This window comes from Mesoplodon bidens (assembly GCF_964165515.1).
Source record: "Mesoplodon bidens genome assembly, chromosome: 14".
Lineage (NCBI taxonomy): Eukaryota > Metazoa > Chordata > Mammalia > Artiodactyla > Ziphiidae > Mesoplodon > Mesoplodon bidens.
The window spans coordinates 34,244,966-34,265,499 of NC_138170.1; the positions used below are offsets into that span (position 1 = coordinate 34,244,966).

General features: G+C 47.0%; 1 protein-coding gene across 2 annotated transcripts in view; it reads left to right on the forward strand.

The window, feature by feature from the left end:
• Positions 1-716: 716 nt before the first annotated feature.
• SPRED2 (sprouty related EVH1 domain containing 2) overlaps positions 717-20,534 on the forward strand; it is a 126,574-nt gene continuing 106,756 nt past the window's right edge. The window contains exons 1-2 of one of the 2 annotated variants that reach the window (XM_081254248.1): positions 717-787; positions 3,380-4,038. In XM_081254248.1, coding sequence (XP_081110374.1) covers positions 4,013-4,038 — 26 coding nt within the window. In that variant the 5' untranslated portion in view covers positions 717-787; positions 3,380-4,012. Of the gene's footprint in view, positions 788-3,092; positions 4,039-20,534 lie in introns of those variants that run through there. The other variant, XM_081254247.1, reaches the window with a different exon arrangement.

Sequence of the window (20,534 nt, forward strand, 5' to 3'; positions counted from 1 at the left end):
AAGTTTGCATCATCCCCTTCATTACGAGAGCTTGGGTTTCCATTCCGGCCGGCGGGTCTGGGGGGAGGCAGCCAGGCTGCAAAGTTGCTTGGCACACCCTGGCACACACGACTGCTTATTTAAACAGAATAATAAAAGCACCCGGGCGCGGCCAAACTGAGCGCAGGGCTGGGCTCCCGGCAGGCCGGAAGGAACTGATAAAGCGGGAGCTAATGCTACCCGCTCCCTCCCGGGTCGGAAGTGTCCTCCGAGCGCCGGTCATTGAGAAATACCTAAGGGGCAGAATGGGGGTGAGGTGAGGACAGGCGGAACGCAGCTGCGCCCGCCTCGCGGGGCGGGGAGCGGGGGGCGCCGCGGCAGTAGGGGGGCTCCTGCGGGCCGCGGCCGGTCAGCACAAACCTTAGGGCACAGTGGAGTCCTCCCCCAATCACCCCCTATCCCACGCCCCCACACCCCCGGGAGGAGAAGGGGACTGATTATCACCAGCCCGCCCTACCGGACCCCGACAGGCGATAAGTGGGAGGACGCAGAGCGGGGGCGAAGGACAAGAAAGAGCAGATTGCTGAAAAGGAGAAAATGTCCGCTTCTCCCCGCGCCCTTGCGGGGCGGGAGGGGGCGGGGGCCGCGGCCGGCTTCCGACTTAAAGGAGACCTGCGGGTCTACTGAGCATGCCCGTCCGGCAGTCGCCGAGGGTCGCTCCGGTTCCGGGCTCCAGGCTTTCCAGGCGGCTGGCGAGGAGGATTCGGGAGGGGGTGCTCCCTGGCCCCGGACTCCGGTTGAGAGGCGGGTAGGTGGGGGTCCTGCTGGGGGCTCCGCTGGGTTAGCGTGAAGTTGTGAGCAGATCAATATTACTTTTGACTCTGTACGAGACACCCTTGGTTTGATCTGCCTGCCCCTTGTTTCGCTGGTTGTGTGGAAGAGACCGGGATGCGTGTATTTAGCTCTTTCAGCAATGTCATTAAATTAAAGCCCTGAATCCGTGATACCCCCTATTCTGGAAACAATCCAGTAGACTTTGATAACACCCTGATAGATCAAAAAAACATCTAAGTTATTCGCCCACTACAGCCATTTATTTTTGGAGCTGCCGGAGTCACAGTTAGCAATTGATGGGGGGGGGACAAGAGGTGACCTGCTAGGAACATTTTCATCAAAAGGCCCCTTTTGGGTAATGAAGAAGGCAGAGGAGAATTGCAAGGTTTTCTTTAGAGGAACACAGAGGACCAGGAGTGGTGGGGGGAGCATTTGGTAATCCACTGGCTAGAGGGAAGAAATAGTTGCCATTAATCTCCTACTTGCAGAGTGCTTAACACAGTGCCTTCACTTTATAGCCATTTAATCCTCCCAACGACTCTATGTTGTGGGAATTATCCTGACATTACAGACACTGAACCCGACGCTCAGAGAACTTAAGGACCTTCTGGAGTCTGGCAGCAGGACAACCCATTTGGGACCTGGTTACTCCTGGACCTTGGAATGTTTTCTTTTGCTCCTCCAGCTGCTGGTCCCTGGGTTGGGCCAGTCATTCACTGCTATTAGCAGGGAGCTGGATGAATGAGTTGTGATAACACAGAATCAGCTTGCCTACATGCGGAAACTAATAATCACCTCACCTGCCACCTTGCCATTTGAATACTCTGAAACTGGAGGGTGGCGCCGAAGAGATGCTCATTGGGTGGATAATTTTGACATGGACAAATGTCCATGTTCCTGGAAGTTCAGGAATGAATGAGTGGGAACTCTTTCAAACATTGTTGAGAAAAGCAACAATGGGCAAAGGTGAGAACTGGGGAGATGCCTTAGCTTTATGGGGATTTAGACAACAACGAGGTCTTGCTCTGTTCAGTGCTGTCTCATAGACCCTCAACGGCCTCAAAAACAGAAGGACAAGTATGGCCTTGTTATCTTTGTTTTATAAAGAAACTGAAGAATTGCTAAAAGCCTCACTCAGGGTCTCAGGGCTGCTAGGAGAAAACCAGAACCCAGGGTTTCCTCCCCGTCTAGTGCCCTTTTCACCACCACACATCAAGGGCGGGTGGAACCCAATCCGTGTCCACCAAGATCATGGTTATCGTAAACACGAAGCCTAGGGTAAACCACTAGCTTTTCCTTGACTCAAGGTGAAATTCTATCTTCGGAGTACTTGTGGCTGTCCAAATGCATACATGTACACTTTAGGTATACTACATTTGAGGCATATAATCTTCTCTTAATTTGTTCAGTGGTTGCTATTAAGTTAAAAATCTCTGTGTAGTGTCTTAGCACATTCAGGAGGATAGAAAAGTACTGCACTGGGAGATCAGGAAGGGGCAGAGACTGCATCTCTTGCTCCCTAGCAAGACTCCAGAAGGAAATATCCAATAGCTATGGAATTTGTGGGACCCACTGCAGAGTAACAACGTGAAGACCCTTGTTCAAACACCATAAAGAATTTCAAGACTGCAACAGCAGAGCATCAAGCCAAGCAAAGATCCTGTTACAGTTGTTTAGGTTGCCTGCCCATTGCCTAGACAGTGCTGTTTTAGAAAGTGCAGGCCCATCCAGGCGCGTGGTCCCAGGCCAAGGCAGGAAAAATAATTTAAAAACAAAGGGGAGGTGGAGGGGGAGCAGGGCTCGAGGAGCTCTCCATCTCCCCATCTCACTGTGCCAAAGCCCAGGCAGCTGGCAACCTCTGGACCAGGAATTGTAGCGTTCAAGGGCCTGGGACAAGGGCCATCCTCCACCAACTTGAGAGAGATTTACTGAATAATTTAAAAAACATATTTGGGTTTACCTTTTAACCTGGGAAAGTCTTTCATTTCTACTGGAATGCAAACGTTTCTGGGTTGTGTTGGATTACTTGTTTTCAATGTATAAATAATGATTCCTTAAAATTGCCCATTCCCCTACTGAGAAAAAAAAAAAAAGATCATAAGATTCACGTGAAACTGAAAAGCCTCTGACATTCAGAATCTTGGCAAAGGCACCTGTGCCGCCCCCACCCTCCCGCCCCAAGGTCGGGGATAGTTGGTCTTCTGATCGCGAGCACCCCTCCGGCCCTCCTCTGAACTCCCCGTCTTCCCCCTCCCCCCCCCCACCCCAGTCCTCCGATTTTTAATCCAGGGGTTTCGAAGGAGGGAGGGAACCAACCGGGAGCCAGATGTGTGCGAGTCTGCGGCTGCCGCCTCCTCCCTCCTCTCGGGCATCTTAAAACCCGGAGCGCTAACGAAGGAGGATCCGGAGTTAGACGCGGCGCAAGTAACTCCGCTCCGGGGCTCCTCCGGGAGTGGAAGCCAGGAGGCAGGGGGGTGGGGAAGGAAGCCGGGCATGCTCAGTAGACGGAACAAAGTTTTTTTTTTTTTTTTTCTCCTTTTTTTTTTTTTTTTTCGGTCGCAAGTAGGAAGCTTTTTGCACTCCACCACCTCTGGCCGCTGGGAAGACGTCATCGCTTCCGCCCTACTTCCTCCTCCTGTTGGCGGCGGTGAGAATCCAATATGGAGTAAATCGGCGGAGTCAAGAGATGGGGCTCGTACCGGGCGCCCTGCACCGCCTTCCAGGCGCACCTCCCCCGACCGCCGAGCGCTCCCCGGAACCGTGATTGGCCCGGTTCTCCGGGGACAACCCCGGACCAAGCCCCCACCCTCGGCCGGCCCTCTCCTCCTGCTCTCAGCGGTCCCCGCCGCTCCACGGCGCGCTTGTTTTTCTCCTCCTCTCCCCCATCGCTGTACCCTGCCCAAATCTCTCCTCTCCGCCCGCCCCCGAGCCCCCGGAGCCCCCGCCCGCCTCGCCCCTCGGCGCTGCGGCGCTCACTCCCCCCCGAAGCTTGCCTGTGCACCCCTTCCCCCAGACCTCACCCCGCGCTCCGGTCGCCCTGCTTCCCCTTCTGCCTTCTGCGGCGTCCCCTTCATCTCTAGCAGCTCCCCCCAACCAAATCAGGCGATCTCCGGAGATGTGAAGAAGGGGGGTGAGCAGACAGGAAGATGAAGGGAGCAAAGCTGCCCGCCGCGGGACAGGCGTCTAGGTGAACAGGAAAATGACCGAAGAAACACACCCGGACGAGTAAGTTTGGCCGCGGGGTGGGACGAGGGTGCCCTGCAGGGGCAGCGTGGGGGCCGGGGCTGAGGACGCGGGCGGGGACTCTGGTTGGGTGAACTTGGCGTGGGGTGCAGCGACTCGCTGGCCTGTGGGGTTTGGGACGCGAAATTTCCCGCTTGTTGAAGTGAGGAGGGGGCGAAAACTGCTGCGGGCCAGCGGGGGCGCGCCTTGGGTCGGCGGGCTGGTGGCCGCTGCGGGGGCCAAGGGCGCGCGGGTGACCTCGGGGCGGTCCCCGTTCCCTGTCCGGGGACTCACAAACACCCCTCCCGCCGAGATCCTCGGCGGCGGGAGCGGAAGACCTGACACCCCCGCTCCGGCTTCCCGGGGTCGGTGGGTTTTTACACGGTGACTTTGTGGCTCTCCCAACCGCCGCTCGCCCCGCGGTCCCTTCGGGAGCCCACTGGGGCCGAGGCTCCGCCATGTCGTTTTCCTGAATCGCTCTCATTTGCATACCACATTTTCATTCATAAAAAACACGGCGGAGCACAGGGAGGACTGGGCGCGGGCTGCGCTGGGGTCTGCGTGCGCCCGGGTCCCCGCGCGGGCCGGCGTGCTGGAGCCGCCCAGGGGTCCCGCGGCGCGTGTGAGTGTGTGTGCACGCGCCGGCGGGCCCAGCACAGGCGTTCCGCGGGGTCTGGGCTGCTCGCTGGGCGGATCAGAGGTCGTGCGGCGGGGGCGGGCGGGAGCGTGCGGGGCAGCGCGCTGCGGACACGTGTGTGTATGTATCTGTGTGTGTGTGTTTATCTGTGCGTGTGCGCGTGCACACGTGTGCGTGCCCGGCCCGCGGGCCCGAGGGGAACAATGCTCGGGGCGCTTCGCTGGAGGGTCTCTCCGGCGGACCCGCCGCCTCCCGCGGTACCCGTGTCTTTCTCCAGCCCCGGGCCAAGGTGCAGCTCCCTCCGGCTCCACGGTCGCCGAGTCCGGTTTGGCTTTCTCCCACCCGCGCCCGAGGCGTTTCCGATCGCGGGTGCAATAGAATCAGGGCCGCCGGGCCCCGTGCCTGAGGTCGTCGGCTTCGGGTCCGAGCGGTCACCGCACCGCGGCGGCCGCCCCTGCTCAGTGGCTGTGCCCGCCGCCAGCCACTTTTTTTTTTTTTTTTTTTTTTTTTTGTGAATAAGACGGTCTCCTTTATTGTCACATGATATCCCTCCCCTCCTCCCCTGCACATTCATAAATCCGGAGCCTGCCTCGGCTCCTTTCATTCAGAGCTGCCATTAGCCAAGGTAGCGGCGGCGCCGGCTGGGTCTCTTTGGCCGGGGCGCAGAGAGCGGGTCTGCAGCCTCCGGGACTTGCCTGGAGGGAGGCCCCGCGCGTGTGTGCAGGGGCGTGGGGGCTGTGGGTAGCCCCCGCCCGAGGCCCCGGGTCTTTTGCCCCCGCGAGCATTGAGACCCGGGGCAGAGAGGGGAAGTGACTCAGGGCTGGCCGGCGTTGAGGGCTATGCAGCAGGTGACAGAATGCTGTGCTCTAAGAATCTACTCACTTTTTTTTTTTAATGCCCCTTTATCCTTTGGCGTCTGCTGTCACCAGGCTGGGCGGGAGGGGGTGTTGGGAGGGTTGGTGTTTGGGAAAGGGAATTTCCTTTCTGTGGGTCCCCAGGGAGCTTTGACTGCAGTAACTCCTGGTCTGCCGGACACGCGTCCGTAGCTGTAGAGGATCCCGCCTGGTGTGCGTGTCCGCTGCCCCACCACATCTACTGGTCTTTCTATTTTAGACCTTTTGCTTTGCCTTCATAGACTGTATCTTGAAATCGTAAAATGTTGCCCTTCTAGGGCTGAAATATGGGGCAGGGGGAGGAATATGCTGCTGTGCCTTGCCCCTTTTTGGAGTTGACTAATAAACAGGTATTTTTGTGGGTCCTTGTTTGTCCCTGCACACACAGCGGTAGCAGCAGGGAGGGACGGTTGCCATGCTCTGGGCTTGTTGGAGATTGGGTTCCTTGGCTCCATCCCTTGGGGATACTGGCCTGGCCGCTCCCTTTTCAGGGCAGCAGGTCCGCTGTACATCCTACCCCATCTGGTATCCAAAGCAAAGGGATTTCATGTGGAATCACCAGCAAGAAATAAATCTCTCTCTTCCAGGCTTTCTGAGCAGTTCAGCATGGAACCGGCTGCCCCCACTGCTGTCAGAAGCCCAGTTGAGACAATGGGTATTTGAGGACAGGTTCTGGTTTCAGTTAGAGAATCAGAAAGCTGTGGCACCTTAGCCCACTGCAGAAGTGGCCTTCTCGGGATTTCTTTTAATGTAATGACCTTGTCATGAGACAAGAAATGCCTGGTAGGAAAACAGGCTGTTTGGGCTGTAAACTGCCATTTGTGGACTCTGTCCATTATATTGTTCAACGTTCTTATGTAATGATCCCTCTGAAAAAATTCCTTTTAAATGCTGGTGCCAGGAAGAAGGTTTCTCTCTGAGTTACAGAGCTAGCTGTGATTGCTTTTTTGTTTTTGTTTTTTGTTTTTGCTACCACTTTCTGGAAGCTCAGCTAAAATTTTTGCTTGATTATGGTAACCGTATTAGCTTAGGTTTTCGCTAGATTTATTTACTGCTCCTCTATGTTCATTACAGTCTCCTATTTTCTAATGGTTTTATGTTTGAGGTCCCTCAGATAATCTTTCGGAAGTAGACAAGGTGTGTTACTTATAAGGAAGTGACATCTAACTGGAGACTTGAGAGATATATTTGTGCCTTAGGTAAAATAGATTTTCCTGATAGTCCATATATATTTAAGGTTTTTATTACACAATACGGCTGTGTAAATACGTTACATTTAGCATCAGAATACAATAACTCAGTCTTGCAACTGGTAAAATCATGCTTAATTTAAAAAAATAATAAGTTTTGTCTTCTAATGTTCTTTTCCAGTTTAAAACTCCTCCCTAGGGAATTCCCTGGCAGTGTAGTTGTTAGGACTCTGTACCTTCACTGCTATGGGCCGGGTTCAGTCTCTGGTGGGGGAACTAAGATCCTCCAAGCTGTGCAGCATGGCCAAAAAAGAAAAGAAAAGAAAAATAAAAGTGCTCTCTAATAAATACATGCTCATAAATTCAGGAATGCTCTTTTCCCTGATGGTCCTAAACAACAGCTTCCATATAGAAAATATCCTGATCCTTTTTTGATCCCACTCCAGATAGAAATGCATGTTAAGATTGACAACTCCACAGATCTTCTTTTTAATAATTGAAAAATTAAAGAGCATCAATAAATTATTGAAAGTGGTCTTTTGTATACAGGGAGTGGAAAAATTTTTTAAATCATATGTATTCCATCTGTATTCTTAAATCATTTGATCATGGTTATAAATGATTTGGAAATTTGCAGACAAAATGAAGAAACCCTTCTCAAGCAGGAGACACCTGGCTACCATTCAGCTTTCTATTTTGTTCGTGAACTCTTCTCTGCAACACACATCTTGCTGAGAATGGATTTGTAGCTCTGCCCTCGCTCATATTTTCCATAATGTTGGAAGATTTCCCATTTTTTTTTAAAAAAAGGCTTTAATATTTTTGCTGAACCATTTCAAAGAAATTAGACATTCGAACTCTCATATCCAATTACTTGAGCTTACTTTCCAAAAGATGAGCATACTATCCCGTGAAACCACAATACCATGATCACACTTTACAAAATTAAGAATAATTCCCTGATGTCTTTAACTCTCAGTCTCAACTGACTGAAAAATGTCTTTCTAACTGGTTATTTCAGCCAAGGGCTGAAGATCCCGCTTTAAATGCATTTGTAACATATTCTTATGGCTCAAGGCTTAGCCATTTGGTCACTTTCTGATCTAAGGCAAGTCACTTATGTATCTCACTTTGCTTTTATCTGAGTGAATAAAATGGGAATAAATATTACTGATTTCGTGGAGTTGCCGTGGGAATTAAATGAGCCAGCCTGTGTAAAGCTTGCAGCCCACACTAGGAATAACAGGTGTCTGGTGTCGGCTCTGTGCTGGGCACTGAGATAGGTTTCTTACAGGCTCACTTTCAAATAACTGTGTGAAGGAGGTGTTACCCCATTTAACTGATGAGGAAGCTGAAGAGAGCAAATATCTTTTATAGCACTTTACTCATTTAGTCTTCTCAACAATTCTATGCAGTAGATGGTTTTATTACCTGCATTTATAGGTGCAGAAATCAAGGCCCAGAGAGGTTAAGTAACCCCAGCAGCCTGGCTCAGGAAGGACTGTGTTTTTAAAGCACCATGAGGTACTGTCTCAGAAGGGGAGAGGGTGGTCAGCCTTAGTCATTCTGACTTCAGAGCTCACACTGTTTCTGACAGTCACGCTGTCCCTAATTCTTCTGAATTGATGACAGTCTGTCATTGCCATAATTTTTTTCATTTCCCTTATCTTGCCTGAAAATGCTATGAAGCACATACTGAATTAAAGTGAATTTAAATAAACTTGGGCTTGAGCATTCTGTGATACACCTTAAGATAATGGGAGGAGTGTGAATTCAGAGTTGATTATTACTGGAATGTTCGCTCTACAGTCATTGAAATAAGAGTTGTGGTAATTAGACCCGTTACAAGTATTGATCCATTCTCTATGCATTAGCCTTAAAAAAAGGGGGTGTGTTTCTACTCTACCTGAATAGAATCCTTAAATGTTGAAAACAGAGTTGACTATGCAGAATTGGAATCTTGGTCTCTTCCTCAGAAAATCTTGAAAGCAAAACAAAACAAAAAACTTGGAAAGACCTTAACAAGCTTATAAGCCAGAACATTGTCACTGTATAAAGACATTGTCATTGTATAAAGTTAAGTGCCTACTGCAAGGCTGTATGTCTTGTTAGGTGGTGGGCCTGGACTAACCTCCATCTGCTGGGTTTGTTTCCACAGGGATCTTAACAAATGCTACCTTTTTTCCAGTCCCTTTAACCAAAAACATGTATAAAAAGTGGATCAGTATCAGTACCAATACTATTCTGCTCAACAATCTCCTTGCTTGTGCTGTTTATTCCGGAGTCATCTTTCTTCCTTTCCTTCTCCAACAAGTGAAATTCTGCTCATTCCCCCGCCAGCCAGCTCTGAGTCATTCCTCTTATGAGGTCCTCCTAGACTTTCCCCACCCCGACTCCCTAAGTCAAAACCGTGGGCTCTTTATAGCATTTTCCTCCCACACTGTATGACAGTTATCACCATTTAGAGCTGGACTTATACCCAGCTAGATTCTGTCCCAGAACATGAGCTTTTGGGATTTAGGGTTACCTCTTAACTGCCTAGTTTTCTAACTGTTGTCCCAATACCATTGGGCACATTGTGGTTGCTTTTAATAAAGATCTATTAAATTCAAAAATGGATTTGATTATTTTAAAATGCTGTTTTGCCCCTGCTGACTAATGCAATAATTATAGTTGTCGTATTTGGTTAACTTAGATTGTGTATAAGCCTCCTTCTCAGAAACTCCATGTTCACCTGAAGCCCCTGGCACGTCTTGTGGAAATTGGGTTCAGAACTATCTGGTGATGCTGCTCTGTGATTGACAACTCAAAACCATTTTGATTCCAATCACTATTGTGAGAACTGGGAAGTAGAACATCTTAAACACAATAAGCCAGGGCCTGCGTTTCTGCCTCTGCAGGAGAATCTCGGCAGGAATCACAGTATTAACAATTTGCAGTAGCTATAGGGTTCTGATGGAGTCTTAACACTTGAAGTTGGAGACAGCTGTACTGATGAACTCCACTATTGGCAGAGTTCCTATATTATGGGGATGAACACAAATACACAATAGAACAGCAAAATCCTCAGAAACTGAACAAGATGATGATAATAGAGGCAGAGCCGGAAGTTTTTATGTTCAGTTTTGGCTTGTTTTCTCTTAAGTAAATGGGGCTGATTTTTTTTTTTTTTAAAGACCCGGTCATCTTGATAAACTCATTAACTATTCTTGTAAATGTTTCTTTTTGATCAATATTTAAGGCTAGAACACTGATGATTTTTTAAGGCATTGTCTAGGGCTTTTAGTCACTGGCGTAGAAGGAATGTTTTGCACTGGTGCACACCATGCTCTGTGAAATGCGTTTTCTGTGTGCTTGCCCTTGTAGGCATGGAAGATTGTTACCACAGCTTGGTGTTCCCTGTCAGGGAAAGGAAGTCAGGCCTGGATCTCGGTAAAATATTTGATATTAACTGGCATAGGAGTTGACGGAATTAAAAACCAGCTGCTTTGTAACTACTCATTTCTCAGGTAATCTTTTGTCAACAGTATGTTCACAGGGGGCACGTGATAGCACACCCTGTTTATGGTATTTATGCTACTTTCAAAGGGCAGTTGAAAACTTACTTGAAAACAAAATTTCTATGTTGACTTGCACTAAGGAGAAATGGATTTTGACTTCACCCTGGCATTTAGCAGTTGTGAGTGAAGAGATTTAAACACGGGCAGCTTCAAAATGTAGGGCTTTGGCTGGCTCCTCCTCTTTGTACTGAAATAACGAATTTTCAGATCTCCTTGTTTCCATTCTTAGATTTATTCCCTGTGGTCATTCATAAATGCTTAAAGCTTAATTAGGCTGTTTTTTTATTTTTAATTTTTTTAAAAATTATTTTTGGCTGCGTTGGGTCTTCGTTGCTGCACGCGGGCTTTCTCTAGCTGCGGTGAGTGGGGGCCGCTCTTCGTTGTGGTACGCGGGCTTCTCGTTGCGGTGGCTTCTCTTCTTGCGGAGCACGGGCTCTAGGCGCACAGGCTTCAGTAGTTGTGGCTCGCGGGCTTCAGTAGTTGTAGCTTGCGGGCTCTAGAGCGCGGGCTTCAGTACTTGTGGCTCACGGGCTTAGTTGCTCTGCGGCATGTGGGATCTTCCCTGAACCCGTGTCCCCTGCATTGGCAGGCGGATTCTTAACCACTGTGCCACGAGAGAAGCCCCTCAGGCTAAGTTTTTTAAATTGTCTTTCCTAGTTCATCTTTGTGTTTCATTTTCATTGTTTATTCCTCTTATTTCTTTTTCTCGTTGCTTTGGCTCTGGCCTCCCGTATTGATTTTTCAGATAAGCACTGTTTATTTTGTAATATTTGCATCCCACCCTAACTGAGAATGCACCCAGAAGCTTGGCCCGTCTGCCCTTCCTGGTGTGGGAATAATAGCTTATCGATCTGTATACCCATAGCCTGGCAGAGTGCTGAGCCCATAGTAGGCTTTCTGCAAACATTTATTGATTGGTTAACGTAAATGTTCATTAATTGAAAAATAGTTTTACCTTGTATAAAAAATTAAATGACAATTCACATTGTACCCACATCCAAAAAGACTTTGAGTTTTATTGTTTGCTTGTTTTTGTTTTTTTCAGAACTACTGCGAGGGGCAGATTGTCACGATGGTAGTGGAAGAAACATGGGCTTTGGGGTCACACCCTGCCTCTTTCCTCTACAGACTCTTACAGTCAGCGTACTTACCTATAGTAGCCTATAGTTGACTCTCTTGCCATCCCTGTCTGTGGTCTAGAAATCATATTACCAACAGCGTTCAAATTGTCTCTAAAACAAGAGTCAATAGGCTTGGTGGAAATGAGTGAGGCTGAGAGTTCTCTTAGGAGTAAGCAGGCTTATGGCTTGTTTTGTCTACTTGCGTGCCATGTTGGTATTCGCGTTTTATATTTCCAGCCAAGGAATAAAGTGGATGCTGGACCAGAGGTTTAATTTAATTATCAGCATCCCAATAATTTTACTCACTTTTACAGACCTTTTGAAGCTGGATAAGTGTGAATATAGTCTTAACATAGTCATTAAATTTCTCTCCTTTGCTTAATAGTTTAAGTCATATCTGGGATTTTTCTCATGCTCCAAATTCCAAAACAAGCCTGCTGTGCCAGGATGGTGTGCCCTGGCTCAGTGTTACTTCTGGCCCTGAAGGCTTAATGGTGGCCTTCTCGCTAATCTGTGGGTGAACAGGTTTCAGATGAGGAGTTTGCTGTTTGCAAACCAGCTTTGAGGTCCCTACCATCCGTTCTTAGATGTCTTTTATACTAAGGAAAATTAGTAGATTTGCCAGATTACTGGTGCCCATTTGGAGTGTAGTATTCTCTGAATCTAAAGAACTTGACTTTAGAGCATACTTGGATCCTAATTGCAAAGCCATGTATAAATATTTATTGGCTAAAATAAATAGCAGTGGGGGTGAGGCTGGAGGAAAGGGAGAGACTAGCTGTGGAGTGCCATTCACTTACTGCACCCAGTGTTCCAGACACCTTACCTGCCAGGCAGGAGCTGAGCTGTGACTCAGAAGCACTCTCTGCCCTTGGGAGCTTACATTCTAGCATGCTAGGCACTTCCATGTGCCTTAGGGGTGTGAGGCCACTGTTGTCTGGATCATGGACTGACCGGCTGCCAGAGGTGTTTCCCCTTTTCTTCCTCTTCCTCTGCAGGGTTCCCCCTTGAGCTGCAAGCACCGGGATTCCCAGATTTGGGGTGGAGGGAACTCTTCCTCCAGAGCATTAGAGGAGTTACATGCCCTTCCTAGAATCCCCTAACAAGTTCTTCGAGTCATTTTTAGGGGGAGTGTGTGTGTGCTTGCGTGTTGTGTGTACATAAACTCACGCACTCACATGTGGATGGACTATGTCCAAGAGCCAAAAGGGTCCACAGCTGCAGGCAAAGAAAAGATTCAGCCAGGTTAAGTATCTTGTCTGAGGTCACAGAGCAGGATTTGTTATTTTTACCCACAGTCTTTGACTTCAGATCCCATGTCTGTAGAACAACATCATGTGTCATGCCTTCACAGAGCCTCAGTTTTTGCAAAGAAACTATCACGTGTACAGCTTGATTTATATTACCGTTGAGCAAATGAAATTAGAACTCGTTTAGAATCCTGGAAATGCCTCGGAGCTATGAGATGACATTTCTTCCTTGCATTCCTGTTCAGCTCTGTGGAGTAGGGAACCAGTGCCCACTGAGGTGGCCTTTTCTGTACTGATACAAAGAGCAGGTCCACAGAGACCTCTTTTGGAAAGAGAACCAGCCACCTTGCCCTTGATGGAGTGTGTGTGAGCAGGATGGCTAACAAAGCACGCTACTCTCCTGGACCTGCTTTTTAGCCTAGCTGTTTTGAGAGGAGGATTAAACTTGAATGTGCATAGGAATCACCTGGGAATCTTCTAAAATGAGGATTCTGATTCAGTAAGGCCAGAGATTCTGCATTTTTAACAAACTTCCTGGTGCTGCTGGTACTGCAGATCCAGGGACCTTTGAGTAGCGAAAGCCTGTCTGTGGCTGTGATGATGGTGAGCTCCCGGTGGCCAGGTTTGTGTCTTCAAAGGTGACCTCACATACTTGGCATTTGGAAGCTATTGAAGAAGCTCATTGGACAAGAGGGTGGTGCTTCCAGGCAGAGAGATATTATCAAGGGCCTGCCCTTCCCCATTCTTGGCAGGACTTACAGCTTTGAGGTATAGCTTGATTTTAGATGTGAAGGTGCTGGAAGAATTTTTTCTTCTTCTTATGGCTGAAAAAAAGTTCTTGGTATATGCCAGGTGCCCCAAGAGATCCATCACTAAAAGAGAAAAAGGAAGTCCCAGCACTTTGTGTGTAATGTCTGTCAGCTGGCATTCTGCACCTTCCAGACAAATCACTATGGAAAGCCAGCCGCCCTGGGAAGCAGGCACACTCAGCCCTAGAAGAAATCACAGGAAGTAATTAAACTGAGAAGGTCAGAGAAAGAGGAAGTGGTTGTGTTGTTTCTGAAGCGAAGAGCATTGTCGTTCCTGGGGATCAAGATGATGATGTTTAAGTCTTCTGGAATGTGACTGCTTGGGGACTTGATTGTATTTAAATTGTAGCCCTTTTAGTTTATTCTTTTAGACAGCAATCTAGTTAGGAAATGAATTGCTTTTAGGTCTTATCAGGAATCCCCACGTGCCTAAGCAGAAGTCTTAAGGCAGGGAGTTGCTTATAGTTTGGCAAATTGCACTTAAATGAAATGAATGTCAAGACTATTAGAGGTTAATTTTAGGTGTCTGGAGTTCTCCCTAATTCTCCTGATTAAACACTTTAACATAATAGTTTCCTTAGTTGGAATAATGATAGAATATTAGCATGCATATTAAACCATTTACCCAAATTTGAATAGGGTTAAAATGCAAATTATCAATCACTTGTCAGCACTTCCTCTTTAGAGATAATTCCTGGGGAGAGATGGGGAAGAGACCAGAATATGAATCGGAATGTGGCTTTCTACCTGAGGCAGCATTGCTGAGAAAGCCAAGAATAGACCAGAGGACTGAAGTAAGATCCTTTGTTTCCCCCAAAAAGAGGTAGTAGAGATAGATACCAACGCCTGTGATAAGTAATAACTCCAACAAGAAGGTCGATGGAGTGAGAAATCTGAAATGAGCTGATTGTGGACCCTCGTTGGCCTAGCATATTTTTCTTTCAGAGGAAGGTGATGAGAGACTTAAGGTCCCTCCCCAGCATTTAGGTACCCCCCCCCCCGAAGTCTTGAACTGATGCCACCACCCAGCAGTTGCCCAACAAGTGACTGGGGACCCATAAGCACTTCAAGTGTTGTTTGTGAAGCGAATATGTACATAACATCAGCCATGTACATGTATTACTCTTTCAATGTATGTAGCTACATTTATAGAATAATCAAATACAACCTCAATAAAATACTACTGTACTGAGTTCACGGTGGATATTTGTGATATTTTTCTCAATTCACAGTTATTTAAAAATACAGCTATGGGCTTCCCTGGTGGCGCAGTGGTTGAGAGTCCGCCTGCCGATGCAGGGGACACGGGTTCGTGCCCCAGTCCGGGAAGATCCCACATGCCGCGGAGCGGCTGGGCCCGTGAGCCATGGCTGCTGAGCCTGCGCGTCCGGAGCCTGTGCTTCGCAATGGGAGAGACCACAACAGTGAGAGGCCCACATACCGCAAAGAAAAAAAAAAAAAAAAAAAAAATACAGCTATAATCCCTGGGGAGGAGGGCCGATCCCTGAATTTTCTGCCTTTGAATACTTACTCTTAGAAAGTTGGAAATCACTGCTGTGACCCTCATTCTGGATGTAAGGACATGAGTGTGGTCATTCTGTAGGGGATGCATATGCAAAGGGTGTGTTTATGCTCCGGGCCGTTTGGGGATTGGTTGGAAGGTCTGAAGGAAAGCAGAGGGCATTGGTTGGAGGTGGATGGGAGGAGTTGAAAATGAGTCAGGATATCCCCCCACAGAGACTTGGCACAAAGTTGGGTCTTCTCCTAAGAAGGGGGTCCTGGGGGAGTGTGTCTTCTGTCATCCAGCTCTTCTCCCTTTCCCCTCCTGCATTTACTGAACACCTGTTCTGGGCAGCACACAACTCTCTCTTGTGGAAAAGAGGATATACCCAACACTAGAAGCTCTTGAATGGATACCAAGTAGCAGAGAAGATGGTACCAGGTTGCCATGTACAGTAAGTTCTGGGAGTCAGGAAACTTAGGTTCCCATCACTTCTTTGCCACTAAGCTGCCCTGTGACCTTCGGCAAGGTGCCGAGCTGCTTCTCTGGACTGGCTTTCTCATCTCTAAAATAAAGGGATTGGATAATAACATAATGTTGAAGAACTCTTGTAGCCCCAAGTATTGTAAGGAGAGTTCTTGTTTTAAGAAAACTTTTGTTCTTATTTATAAGTATAATATTCTTTTTAAAAATGGAGAGAAATACAAAGAAGAAATTCAAGTACTTCTTGCTGCAGTAGCCAGGGGAGAGTTCACTTTCGACCAGGTGGGACTTGAGTTTTCGAGGACTCAGATAAGGATGGTGGTGGTGATGGTGTGGGAGAGCAGTGGGTCAGGAAGGTTGGAGAGGAGGCATCTTATGTCCAAAGGTTTCTTCCATAGATGAGGAAACTCCACCTCTGGGTTTATACTTGGGGAGCTCAGAGAAAGAGCTGGTCCAGTTGGGCAAGGCTAAATTTGAGTGGTTATTGCATGCCAGGCTAACAAAATACGTATTTGAGCTTCCGTTCCTTAGGTGGAATGGAGCTGTTTAAAGTTTTGAAGCAAAGAAATAATAAAATGATATGTTGGTAAATTCCAACTAGTTGGAGACTGCAGGCTAGGCTGGAGTCAGGGAGGCCACTAAGAACCTGTATCTGGCTCTCATTAAATGCAGTAGGCCCTGCTGTGGGAACGTTTGTTCCAAAGAGGTTGTGGTTACATTTATTGGAAGATAGGGGTGTTCTGAAATTCAAAACAAAATTAACCAGCTTACTTTGTAGATCAAACTTACAGGCTAGTAATAAACCAGGTGAGGGGTTTTGTTTTTTGTTTGCTTTTAGCATTGTTACTTCTGCAGGAACACAGCACCACTCAATTGAAATTGCCCTTGTGAAGTGGAGAATACATTGACCTTTCTCAATGAAGTAAAATGGTTGCAACTTGACCATAAAATTATAAAACTGGAGAGTATCTTAGGACAATGCCAGCTCCCTTCTTTTATGGAAAATTTGCAATCCAGAGAGGTCGAGGGACGAACCCAGGGTCACACAGCTAGTTGGTGGCTTGGGATATATAAGCAAGCAGATGTCATCTGGCCTTGGTTCCAGTCCTATTTTGGGTGCTGTGTTAAACATTCATGACAGTTGTTACCCTGAGCTGTTGAACCCTCCAGAGACAGGAAGAAGATGGTGGAAACCTGTTCAGTTTAGATAAACGTAGCTCGTGTTGATGAGGAACCATCAACATTGAACAGAGTGTCAGCCTCCGTCAGCCCCTGCACAAGTTGAGAATAGGTGAGCTGCCAGACGCTGTTCCTGTGTGGCTCACCTTCGGGTGGCAGGTAGGGGTCCCCAGGGATGGCTTCCTCATGCGTGTTTCAGGAACAGGAGGGTGGGGAGTGGAAGCAGAGAAGGGCTACCCTCAGCTCCCCATTCTGGGGGAGAAGAGATGAGCCCTTAGATGAGAAGTTTAAATACATGTGACCAAGGTTTTTGCACCTGGGCGCTAGCAAAAAAGTCTGTGAAGCATTACCTACGCTTGTCTCTCCTCCCCAGCTCCAGCGCCTTCTCTTCTCTTCATGTGTTTGCTTTTGATGTTAACTGCCAAGGCGGTGTGGTCATAGACAGCAGGAAGTAATATTTGATATGCAGGTTTCGCGGGGGGTGGGGGGAGGTAGGAGGTCGGTGGGAGGTCGGTGGATGCCAGCATGGGAAGGGTGGTGGTTTGGGCGCACTAGTGTGAGAACTCCGAACATTTCTAAGCCAACAGGTGCTGTTAGAGCAAAGAGAGGGAGGGAAGAGTTGACCAGCTGGTCATATAATGAATATTTTTTATGGTATCATTTTACTTTCATTTTTGTAAGGCCGCTGCCCCACAGGTTAACTCCAGATAAAGTTGGGATTATCCCGTGTACCAAACCACATAGCTACTAAGTGTGGTGGCTGTGTAGAAACCTAGGCTTGAGGAAGAATAAAAACAATCCCTAAACCACGACACACTATCCCCAAGAGCCCACGGTCCAGCAGACAGGCTGGGAAGGCACACCTCACCTTAAGGTGGTGAGACTTGATCCGTTTCCCAATCCTGCTTTGGAACTATAGTTCTCAGTCAGGACTCCTCTTGGATACCAAGGTTCATACTGCTTGTGTAGGATGGGAAACGTGTACCTAAAAATTTCCTTCTCTTGGGATCCTACACCCCCCCTTTTAATCTCCATCAGCTGGGCATCCTTCTTACTCATAGAGCAAAGGATCCCTTATGAGCCTAAAGATTGCTCTGTGGGGTTTCAGGTTCCACGTCCCAGTGCTTCTGGATCATCCAAGTGGTCAAGGTGGTTTGGTTATAAATGGTTTACCTGCACATCCCTCCTTTCACATTCCTTGTGTTCCACATCTAGCAGTACAACAGTGTCAAGGAGAATAGACAGCTGTCGTCCAGCCCCCACCCGTGGCATGCAGCCTGAAGTAGAACTCCTCCCCTGACTGTCCTAATAAGGGCAATTTATCAGTAGTATATCAAAAGGCCCCAGGTGGAGCATATCCGGGTTGGTTTGCCATGCTTTCCTAGGACACAACACCTGTCCATCGTTCCACTCTCACCTTTCTCCTCCCTAGACCAATTGAACTAGAATTTCACCCTCACACCCTGTGTCAGTATTTTGAAAAATCTAGGAGATTCTACCGTATCTTAGACTAATCAGGGTTTCGAAGAGGGGAATACCACCAAACCTAGAGGGTTGTGACCAACCAAGATGGCACCACCCAAGGAGCATTACTCACTCTTTTTTTTTTTTTTTTTTTTTTTTTTGCGGTACGCGGGCCTCTCACTGTTGTGGCCTCTCCCGTTGCGGAGCACAGGCTCCGGACGCGCAGGCTCAGCGGCCATGGCTCACGGGCCCAGCCGCTCCGCGGCATGTGGGATCTTCCCGGACCGGGGCACGCACCCGTGTCCCCTGCATCGGCAGGCGGACTCTCAACCACTGCGCCACCAGGGAAGCCCTACTCACGCTTTTTAAAGATCCCCCTGGGTTATGGGTGTTAACTAGACCTTATTGTGGTGGTCATTTTGCAGTATATACAAATAGGGAATCATGTTGTACACCTGAAACTAATGTTATATGTCAGTTGTAGCTCAAACCAAAAAAAAAATTCCCCTATCACTGCCCCTTAATTTATCCTGAGTCATCTGTCATACAGGAGGGGATTCAAAAGGTCACACACATCCATATTAGGGAAGGGGACTTGCTCTTTCCCTTCCCGCTTTTTCTTTGTGGTTCCCTCTCATTAAAGTTAGTAACAAATAATCTCTTAGGGAGGAAGATACCAAATTGATGTTACATGTAAAGTGAGATCATAAGAGACAATACAAAATAAACTCTAATTGTTGATCCAAGAGGCCTTTTATTTAATAAAGAAACATTCTAAAGCACACCAGAAAATCACCTACATCTGTCCAAAATTATGACTTTTTTTCCTCTGCATTGGTTCCTTTTTAAAAAATTTAATTTAATTTTTTAATACAGCAGGTTCTTATTTGTTACCATTTTATACACATCAGTGTATACATGTCAATCCCAATCTCCCAAATCACACCACCCCCCCCAACCCCTGCTGCTTTCCCCCCTTGGTGTCCATACGTCTGTTCTCTACATCTGTGTCTCAATTTCTGTCCTTCAAACCAGTTCACCTGTACCATTTTCCTAGGTTCCACATATATGCGTTAATATATGATATTTGTTTTTCTCTTTCTGACTTCACTCTGTATAACAGTCTCTAGATTCATCCACGTCTCTACAAATGACCCAGTTTCATTCCTTTTTATGGCTGAGTAATATTCCATTGTATATATGTACCATATCTTCTTTATCCATTCATCTGTTGATGGGCATTTAGGTTGCTTCCATGACCTGGCTATTGTAAATAGTGCTGCTATGAACATTGGGGTGCACATGTCTTTTTGAATTATGGTTTTCTCTGGGTGTATGCCCAGTAGAGGGATTGCTGGGTCATATGGTAATTTTATTTTTAGTTTTTTAAGGAACCTCCATACTGTTCTCCAGAGTGGCTGTATCAATTTACATTCCCACCAACAGTGCAAGAGGGTTCCCTTTTCTCCACACCCTCTCCAGCATTTGTTGTCTGTAGATTTTCTGATGATGCCCATTCTAACTGGTGTGAGGTGATACCTTATTGTAGTTTTGATTTGCATTTCTCTAATAATTAGTGATGTTGAACAGCTTTTCATGTGCTTCTTGGCCATCTGTATGTCTTCTTTGGAGAAATGTGTATTTAGCTCTTCTGCCCATTTTTGGATTGGGTTGTTTGTTTTTCTAATATTGAGCTGCATGAGCTGTTTATATATTTTGGAGATTAATCCTTTGTCCGTTGATTCATTTGCAAATATTTTCTCCCATTCTGAGGGTTGTCTTTTCGTCTTGTTTGTAGTTTCCTTTGCTTTGCAAAAGCTTTTACGTTTCAGTAGGTCCCATTTGTTTATTTTTGTTTTTATTTCCATTACTCTAGGAGGTGAATCAAAAAAGATCTTGCTGTGACTTATGTCAGAGTGTTCTTCCTATGTTTCCTCTAAGAGTTTTATAGTGTCTGGTCTTACATTTAGGTCTTTAATCCATTTTGAGTTTATTTTTGTGTATAGTGTTAGAGAGTGTTCTTATCTCATTCTTTTACATGTAGCTGTCCAGTATTCCCAGCACCACTTATTGAAGAGACTGTCTTTTCTCCCTTGTATATCCTTGCCTCTTTTGTCATAGATTAGTTGACCATAGGTGCGTGGGTTTATCTCTGGGCTTTCTATCCTGTTCCATTGATCTATATTTCTGTTTTTGTGCCAGTGCCATATTGTCTTGATTACTATGACTTTTTAGTATAGTCTTAAGTCAGGGACTCTGATTCCTCCAGCTCTGTTTTTTTCCCTCAAGACTGCTTTGGCTATTCGGGGTTTCTTGTGTCTCCATACAAATTTTAAGACTTTTTGTTCTAAGTTCTGTAAAAAATGCCGTTGGTAAGTTGATAGGGATTACAGTGAATCTGTAGATTGCTTT